Source organism: Hordeum vulgare, chromosome 6H, assembly GCF_904849725.1.
Source record: "Hordeum vulgare subsp. vulgare chromosome 6H, MorexV3_pseudomolecules_assembly, whole genome shotgun sequence".
In the NCBI taxonomy this organism is placed as follows: Eukaryota; Viridiplantae; Streptophyta; class Magnoliopsida; order Poales; family Poaceae; genus Hordeum; species Hordeum vulgare.
The window spans coordinates 35,921,795-35,931,600 of record NC_058523.1 but is presented as its reverse complement, the minus strand read 5'-3'; the positions used below and the strand labels follow the sequence as shown (position 1 = coordinate 35,931,600).

Below are 9,806 nucleotides of genomic sequence, written 5' to 3'. Positions count from 1 at the left end.
TAATTTATTATTGCCTCTAGGGCATATTTTCAACAGTAAGTGTATGTGTGTTCTGAGTGCTTCCTCTGTGAATGAGAGGTAGGTGAAGGGCTATATATAGGCACCCCCCCCCCCAAAATCAAACAGTTACAACATTATTGCCCAACTCGGTGATACGAAATGAATCTCGTTGGCACCGAGTTGCACTAAATGTGGCAACTTTTGAATTCTCGGTGAGACCGATATAGGAATCTCAACAGAAATCATCTCAACAGAATGTTGGTCACGAAATATCGGTGGCACCGATAGGAATGTTGGTTGTACCGAGATGGAAGGATTTGGCATATGATATGTCTAAGTGTAAAATCGGTATGATCGAGTAGGAAATGTTGGTGGCACCGATTTTGCTTATGTGGCTTGGGAGAGATATATTTTCTGGGAGAATGGCTGAGTATTTTTGGTGGCTATATCTAAGCACTTGAGGAACCAATTCATCATAATACCTCATCCCATTTTAATAGTATTGGCTTTCCTATGGATTTAAAGTGATTTCTCACAAAGTATAAAATGAAGAGCCTTCTTGCTTGAAGCTTTAGCCAATCCTATTCCTTTCTTGTATCAAAGGGGCATCTCCACACAATCCTATAGCCAAAGCATCTTTGAACTTTTCTGAAATGTACTTGAATAAACTCATTAGTCCAATGATGCATATGTTGTGATTAATTACCAAAACCATCTTAGGGAGCAATTATGCTTTCACATGGATGTCCTTCCCTCGTCTGCACAAGGTCTACGCATGTCGCAAGGACATCAGAAGGATTTTCCTTGCAACTAGTACACATAAAAGGCCTACGCATGCCGTAAGGATATCACAAATGATTTGTCATATTGAAAGTTTGGTATTTTTCCTCGCAACTAGTACACATAAAAGGACTCCATGCAAAATGATTGCATTTTTTGAGCTTGTATTCTTTCTCTTTTTATTTTATCCAAAATGGTGTAAAAATGGCCGGCATGGCTATTAATTGCAAGGAGTTGAATCTCTCAAAACTGTAAGTGGTTCTCCCATATAATGACTATTTGTGTAGACAGATCTATCACACACTCGTAGTTCAAATTTGAATTACTTTCGAAAAATCAACATAAAGTCACCGAAATGCGTGAAAGTAGCTAGCGATCTAGAAAATCCATGAAACTCGGGAATAGTGCATAAAATAAGGCTGACTTACTGTGAAAATTGAAGTGGTGTCATTTTGCACCCTATCTTTTGTACTTGGTTCACAACAAATACCCATTTTTGACACTTACAAAATAATAAATAAATAAATAAATGTTGGAAATTTTATTTGAAAATGTTGTTTGGAATGGTAAGATGTGCACCTATGTTTCTAATTTGGACACATTATAATAAGGTGTGCAATGAATGTGATCATCATCTTAGTCATTTCAGAATAATTTTTTACATAACAAAAATTGCAATTAATATGGTCTCAAATGAAAAAGCTTTTTAACATGAAAATTACCCGTCTCGTTAAAATGAACAACTTTTATTTTTGAATCATCTTCATCCGAGGTAGTATGCAACCTCTACAACCCAAACAATGTGGATAGCAAAGATTTCTTTTTGCCGAGTGTGACACTCGGTAGAGATCCCCTTTTGTCGAGTGTAGCACTCGACAAAACCCTGTTTGTCGAGTTTTGCTGTTTTACTGAGCGCTTTTCCGTGAGACTCGGCAAAGTACATGTTTATCAAGTTTCCCTCTTTTATCAAGTGTTGTTCTCGGCGTACATGCTTTGACATGCTCTTGTCAAGTGTTTGTGGTTAATTTGGTTCTCGGTAAAGAGCTTGACCTTCGGGGTACAATGAAATTTCAGTACTTCCTCCGTCACGGTTTAGAAGACGTGCATGAAAATTCTCTAGAACCTAGATGGTTATTGATTGGCTGTGAAATGGGTTAAAAAATAGCATTCACACTACGCATGCATATAAAAGTAGTACTCCCTTCGTTTCAGTTTATAAGTCCGGCACGTGTATCTAGGTCGTCAATTTGACTAACTTAATAAGAGGCATATATTACAAAAAATATATCATTAGAAACTTTAAATGTTCTATTTTCTAATGATATAATTTTTATGTTAAATAATATATTTTATATAAGTCAAATTGACGACCTAGATACACGTGCATGCCTTATAAACTGTGATGGAGGGATAGGAGTAAATGCAATGCGTCTTCAACCTTGTCTATTACTCCCTCCGTCACAATTTATAAGGCGTGCACGTGTACCTAGGTCGTCAATTTAAGTTAAATAAAATATATTGTTTAACATAAAAATTATATCATTACAAAATAGAACATCTAAAGTTTTTAACGATATATTTTTTGTAATATATGTCTCTCATTAAGTTGGTCAAATTAACAACCTAGGTATACATGCATGCCTTATAAATTGTAACGGAGGGAGTATGAAAATGCACGTAAATTTAACCGTGTCTTCTAAACCCGTGACGGAGGTAGTAGTGATAGTGCTCCCATAAGTGTGCAACTTCACGTTGACATGGGTTTTTATGACTTGTACTTAAAAGTAGTTTAATGGGATTCCTATGATAAACCCCTTTTATCGAGTGTAGTACTCGATAAAACCCTGTTTGTCAAATTTTGCTGTTTTATCGAGCACTTTTTCCCTCTTTTATCAAGTGTTGTTTTCGGCGTACATGCTTTTGTCAAGTGTCTGTGGTTTGGCTCTCGGTGAAGAGCTTGACCTTCAAAGTACAATGAAATTGCAGTAGTGATAGTGCTCGCATAAGTGTGCAACTTCATGTTGACATGGATTTTTGGACTTGTACTTAAAAGTAGTTTAATGGGATTCCAATGATGGTGGCGTGGCGTGCAATGTGATGTTGCATGTACACTGCCCGACTTCTTTACCTAATAATAAAGAGGCTATCGCTTCCGTCGGAAAACCCACCGAGATGATTTTACAAAAAAACCCTTACTGTTTATGACATTAAACTCGTAGTATATATTAAATGTTTTTAAAAATACTCATATCTTTTAAACCGTAACTCCAAATTTAACATATTATATATGGAATTTGATTAGAAAAATATGTAGAATTTAAATATGATATTATTTTATCTGTTAAACGTTTAATAGAAATACTATCTAGGGTGCAATCTTAATAAATAAGTCATTATTTGTCTTTCTTTCATACCGGTACTCATCCGGGTTGGGGATGAACACGTCAACAAAATCAGGATTAGAGATGAAACTGAAGGTCACTTGACTGATTCTTTGTACGTATTAAATCTACATGCAAGCCGTGTTAAAATAGAAGACCTGTGAAATTTTAAACTGTATTTTTGTAGGATAAGACCATCTTTATTTGTGTCGTAACTACAAATTCTCAGATTATAGATCATTTTTTATAAATTAAGAGCGTGTGGTATTTCTTTCTCCCGTTGCAACGCATGGGCCTTTTTCTAGTAAATACAAACACATGACCAACCCACGTCGTGATTAATGTTTACGCCAGGTGCATCAGGGCAAATTCAACTGTTGTCGGTGTTCCCGCTGGGATAAACAACGTGTAGTCCGTACGTTTCACGAGTGGAAACCCCTTGAGAAATCCGGAAACCGACTCGTAAGTACGATCGCGCGCACATCCCGATATACCACGTACACCACGAGGTACAGATTCTTCCCAAAACTAATCACCGGCAACCTGTTCACAACAGTACTAACGCTAACCAGAAGGCTCAACCAGCACACACGCCCCGATCGACTCACACGCGCGTCCTCGCTCACTCACTCACCACAGCAAGAGAGAAAGCAAGAGGCGATGAGCTGTGCGCCGGTCCATGTCAACCTCGGCTTCGCCGCCGGCGTCCTCTTCGCGCTCCTCGTCTTTTTCATCTTCCAGCAGGAGGCTGCCATTAGCGGCCTCGACGGTAACCATCTATCCGTTTCAATTCATCTCATCGCCGTTTCTAGCTTGAGCGCGCGCACACACACACACACACATGATCGATGTGAGTGACGGCAACGCTTCTTTCCTGTTGCTTCATATGAAGTTGCCACTAGGGTGGCAGTAGCACAATGGATCACTCTTGAACAGCTGATCAGAGCTCCTGGTGCAACCCAACTGATTAAAGCTCCTGGTGAAGGTGAAACACGTGAGATTTTTTACCTATGTGTCTTGCCTTGTGCAAACAACTATATATGCTTATTTCCAGTCTCTATTCTCTGTAAACTAAAGATCAAAATCTTGCTTGTTGCTTAATCTGCAGTCGTCGCTTCTGACATGCAACGGACCGCGGACATACAGCTGATCCAAGGTTCAGGTGAGCAAAGCACTCCTGTCGTTTGCTTTCATCAAAACTGCATGCTCTGCGCGCTCGATCGTTAGGGTATCCTATAAAAGATCGTAAAATGAAAAACCACTTGGTTTGAGGGCTGTTGACTCTTGTATATTTAGCCAATAGTTGGCCGTGTCTATTGTCGGCAATGAGATACTCCCTCCGTTCTGAAATATTGTGGCCTTGTTCCAACCAGGTGAAAACTTGCAAATTGACCTTTAATATCCCTAGTTCGAATTTTGAATCTACCCCCATCTTCTTCCTCAGCCCTTCTTCTACTTCAAGCATCAAACAAACCTCATGGCGTCGTTGTGTTCGTGGTCCGGGAAGTCCAGCTCATGGGGGTGTTCAGATGCGGCTCCAGCTCCTCATCACGGCAACGTCCAGATGCGGCTCCAACTCCTCCCACTCCGGCTCCAGTTCCTCAACAAAACAGACCGAGTGCCGGCGCACCCAGATCTAGGCGCATAAAAAATGGCACCTTTGTGTATATGCCGCAAACGGGTTAGTGATGTTAGACGAATCAGAACGGTGAACTAGGTGATGGTGCGGAGGAAGGTGCCGGCCAGAGGGAGAGAGAGGGAGCGGGGAGAGGGTGGTGTCGCGCATGAGAGAGAGAGAGAGAGAGAGGTGAGTGGTGGGGAGCGAGCGGGTGGCGTCGCACACAAAGGAGAGGGGAACGTGTCGATCAGAGCATAAAATGGAATACTTGTGAAATTTCGTAGCGTACCAATTTTTGTTCTTTAGATTGTTAAACGATCTATATTTGGGAATAGAGGAAACGTAGTACTACTATTTTCTTTTTACCTAAATACTTTAATTAGAAAAAAGTAATTCTTTCCAACTACAAATATTTAGGTACATAAGGAGCAGTATATGGACTAATGAGATCTGACGGTGACTACGGGAATTGACATAAGCGTAAAATAATTGACTGTCAATTCGAAGAACTCAGATCTAGCTGGCCAATAATTTTTTGATTAAACGAATGGACGGTTGCCTACCCCGGCCAATGCATGGAAAATAACGAATACTATATTTAACATCACGTGACCGTGATCATGATCAAATACGGAGGCCTGAGGTGCGTCCCGAAGTGAATTAATTTGTTTGTCACACATACCACAGAACTACTCCCTCCATTGTAATTTACTCTGCACATTAGATTTGACTGCAGTTAAATTTTATGAAGTTTGATAAAATTTATAGAAAAGAATATCCACATTTACCATAACAAATTCATATGATGTGAAAGTACACTCAATAATAAATCTAATTTTATTGATTTGTTATAGTATATGTTCATATTTTCGTTTATAAACTTTATCAAAATTTACAAAGCTTGACATTGACCATAACAAATTCATATAGGGAGTCAATAAAAACGGAGGGAGTAGAAGTACAAGCTTTACTCTTACACGCGCACACACATATATCTTTATCTTTACCTACTAATAAAGCACCTATTGCTTCTGTGGTACGTCATGGAAATTGCCTCTAAAGTTTGCATAAATTACCCACCATGCCACCGGTAAGTAATAGAAAACGTTTCATAAAACAAAAAATCTCAGACTGGGCCGGCCCATGTAAAAACCTCCTATATTACGCTCTGCACCCTGGGAGAATATCCAACACACCCTATGGGTCGACCCATGCACAGGCGCCAGTTTTTTGTTCCATTTTATTTTTCTATTTTAAATAATTTAAAACTTCAAATAACCTTTAAACTTTTAATAAACTTAAAATTTTAAATCAACGTATTTAAAAAAATAAAATGTTTGTGATTTCAAAAACTGCTCGGAGTTTCTGTAAAAAATGCTCGCATATACAATAAAATGTTTGCAAGTTTGAAAAAATGTTTGTGAAATAAGAAAAGTCCATGATTTCAAATCAAACTCCATGTATTAAAAATTATTAAAAGCATTTAACAAAATTCTTTCTAATTCAAAATATGTTAATGCATTTAAAAAATGTCCTAAAATTTTAAAAATAGCTAATGCCTGTTTTGATAGTTTCTTTTTTTATTTAGTTTTTTCCGTTCCATTTTTGTTTACTTCTAATTAAATAATTAAGAATTAAAAAAGCATTTGCATATTAAAAAATAGGAATTTTGAATTAAAACGTTGACGAAAACATAAAATGTTTGTGGATTCAAAAATGCGCCGGATTTTTATAAGTTTTTTTGCAAATTCCAAAACAATGTCCGTGAATTTAATAAATATATTACTGACTTACAAAAATGTTTGTTTATTCAGAAAAACTTCATGCGTTTCAAAAATGTTTGTGAATTTAAAGTAAAATCCTCCAACATCAAAAATTATGTTCGTCTTTTCTAGAATTGGTCGCCAATTCAAAAGAAAATATTTAAACCCGTTTGAAATATAAAAAATATTCACGATTTTTAGTAAATGTTTGTAAATTGTAAAAAATGTTCTCGATTTTAAAATTGTTCTCATTTTGTAAAATTGTTCATGAAAGATCTAATGTATGTAGTTAAACGTTAATGCTTCTAAGTCTTTGTGAAAATATACCCGTGTGATTTTTGAAGAATTAACTGTTGGATGGATCGAATTATTATTGTATGTTTTAAAAAAAATTCTTGAAATTAAGAATAATTCTTTGAGTTACCAAGATTTTTGACAACCATGATATTTTTTTTGAAAATGTAAAGATTGCTTCAACTTGTGAATAAATTTAAAAGAAGAAACATTTTCTTGCATTTGTGCACAAAATTGCGAAATCAAGTGATGATGTGTGAACGTAATGTGATCATCATCATTGAAGATTATGTTTTTTTCCTCCCGTTGCAACGCACGGGCCATTTTGCTATATTTATAAATGAACATATACACAACACACATATTTTTTAGAAAAGGAGGCAGAGCCCCAGCCTCTGCATCGAGTGATGCATGCAGCCTTTCACAACACACATATAAATCTATAAATGTGCGGACACACATATACCCTAACACAGAGAAAAGAAATCATAGGAAGTCTTTTATGTAATGGATTTACATAGAGATTTCGAAGCATTGGAATCGTTAAGAATTTTTTTTCTTATAATGGTTGTTTGATTCATAGGATTGAATCTCATATAAGAGCTTTTTCTACTGTTTCTTTTGTTACACATACCATAGTATTTTAAGCATTCACTTAAAACTCTTGCAAATAAACCTTGTTTTTCTTATGTAGTAAACTAACCAACATTATGTAGAATTCATGTGTTTTTGAATCTTGCAAATGAAAGAGGCGGCCAGATGTGCATTACAACATGTATTGGAAGAAGACCATGGTTGCATGTTGATGTGACAGGTTTGCATGATAGAGAAATAATTTACTAGAGATGACCCATATAGTTATATAAACGAAGCAAGTAAGCACCCTCTAAATCTGCTGCTAAACTATCTAGCAAAATGTTGTAAAAAAATTAAATAATTCCTAGATTATTTTTATCTGCATCTAAATTAAACTATACTATCGTCTGCCACTATGAAAAAATAACACAAATACCCTATATATGTATGCCTCTAAATAACCATTGTTATTTTGAGTAGAAACTAACCATTTTTAATATAGCTACTATGAAAAAGTATTCAAAGTGAGTACATGCATGCCACAATGCAGACGACATCTAAGATATAACAGATGCCGGGAGCTATAAGCATATCAATTTGCATTGTTACTTCACTGTAAAAAGAGCATAACAATTTGCACCGTTTAACAATGGCAATTGTTTCCCCTTTCCTGGCGCATGACAGATAACAGCAAGGTGGTGTGTAACAGGGAGGGCCTCTCGCGTGACTGGTCCGAAACCTGCGAAGTCGACGGCGACGTCCGAACCAACGGCACAGCTCTATCGGTGACCCTCGTCCCGGCTAGCAGGTCTGAGCGCCGCGAGTGGATGATCTCACCGTACGCGCGCGGTGGCCAGAAGCTCAGGTCGGTCACCTTGACGCAGCTGCAGGACCGGTCCATCGCCCCGCCGTGCACGCTGACACACACTATGCCTGCCGTCCTTTTCGGGCTCGGGGGATACGTGGGCAACTACTGGCATGACTACACCGACATTCTGGTGCCATTGTTCGTCGCGTCCCGGCGGTACCACGGCGAGGTGACCTTCCTGGTGAGCAACATCCAGCACCTGCCGCCATGGCTGGTCAAGTACAAGGCCCTACTGCAGGGGCTGTCCAAGTACGAGATCGTGGACATGGACCGAGACGCGTACGTGCGGTGCTTCCCGCGCGTCACCGTGGGGCTGCACCTCGACAAGGAGCTGACCATCGTTCCCGAGCTGGTGCCGGGGGGTCGCCTCACCATGGCCGACTTCACGCAGTTCGTGCGCGAGACCTACGCGCTCCCACGCGGAGCACCGACCCGCGAGGCGGACAAGAAGCCACGGCTGCTGCTGATCCATCGGGGGGATTTTCGTCGGTTCCTGAACGAGCATGAAATATTGCAAGCGGCGGAGGCGGCGGGGTTTGAGGCACCAGTGTTGTCGGAGCTGCGGGTCAACGGGTCTGACGTGGAGCAGGCACGGCTGGTGAACACATTTGACGTGGTGCTGGGCGTGCACGGTGCCGGGCTGACGAACGCGGTGCACCTGCCGCCGGGCGGCGTGCTGATCCAGGTGGTGCCTTACGGGAACATGGAGTACCTCGCGAGGGCGGAGTTTAGCCAGGGCGCGACGGACATGGGGCTCAAGTACCTTGACTACAGCATCAGCGCCGACGAGAGCTCGCTGATGGAGAAGCTGGGGCCTGAGCACCCGGCGATCAAGGACCCAGAGTCCATTCACCGCAGCGGCTGGGAAAATATGTTTGAGCTATACCTTAAGCAGAACGTCCGCATCAACACCACTCGCTTTGCACCAACGCTGCTGCAAGCGTTCGACCACCTACGCCAGCAGCAGGGCGCATGACATGCTCATTGTTTTCTACTATGGTACTAGCTTTTCTCATTTTGGGTTAATTGTAGTGCCTTGTTTTTCGTCATTATTTGCTCTTTTTTGACTCAATGGTTCATTCAGATGTCTACTTCCGCTCTCTTGTTTTATGAATGCTGAATCGGGTTCTTCTCCTACCAGTCCCAAAGAAAACATAGCAAATAAGATTTTAAAGAGCATCTCTAGTTAGACTGGGCAATCCCCCCCCCCCCTCCCCTCCACCTCCCCCTATACGCCCGTGGACATGTTTGGACATGTCCGTAAAGGCATCCGAACGGTCCCTCATAAATCGTATCACACATCCACGTATCTCATATCCGGACTCTCAAATTCATGCACGCAGACGTGAAAAACATATCTTTGTCGCACCTAAATAAGAAATGTTGCTATCAAACATAAAGAGTGTTTACACACAATTATTTATAGTGCACAATCAATCATATGCTCTTTGGTTTCCATTATGGGTCCATATATGCTTCACCAGATTTATTTAGTAGTTACACACGCACCTAATGATCTCTAAGAA

At 40.0% G+C, this 9,806-nt stretch overlaps 1 protein-coding gene across 1 annotated transcript; it reads left to right on the top strand.

Moving 5' to 3' along the window:
• The first annotated feature begins 2,694 nt into the window (after positions 1 to 2,694).
• LOC123405015 (beta-1,2-xylosyltransferase XYXT1-like) lies at positions 2,695 to 9,415 on the top strand. The gene is made up of 5 exons (XM_045098889.1): positions 2,695 to 2,749; positions 3,718 to 3,930; positions 4,054 to 4,155; positions 4,270 to 4,323; positions 8,097 to 9,415. Exons 1-5 carry the CDS (start codon positions 2,695 to 2,697, stop codon positions 9,254 to 9,256), a joined length of 1,584 nt encoding a protein of 527 aa, XP_044954824.1. The 3' UTR covers positions 9,257 to 9,415.
• Positions 9,416 to 9,806: the final 391 nt, after the last annotated feature.

Bases quoted from the DNA above. Each gene is read 5' to 3' on its own strand.
- LOC123405015 (XM_045098889.1), top strand. From the start codon at position 2,695: ATGCTTTTGTCAAGTGTCTGTGGTTTGGCTCTCGGTGAAGAGCTTGAC. The intron at 2,750-3,717 runs GTACAATGAAAT...TGTTCACAACAG, and splicing joins TGAAGAGCTTGACCTTCAAA to TACTAACGCTAACCAGAAGG. The intron at 4,156-4,269 runs GTGAGATTTTTT...CTTAATCTGCAG, and splicing joins TCCTGGTGAAGGTGAAACAC to TCGTCGCTTCTGACATGCAA.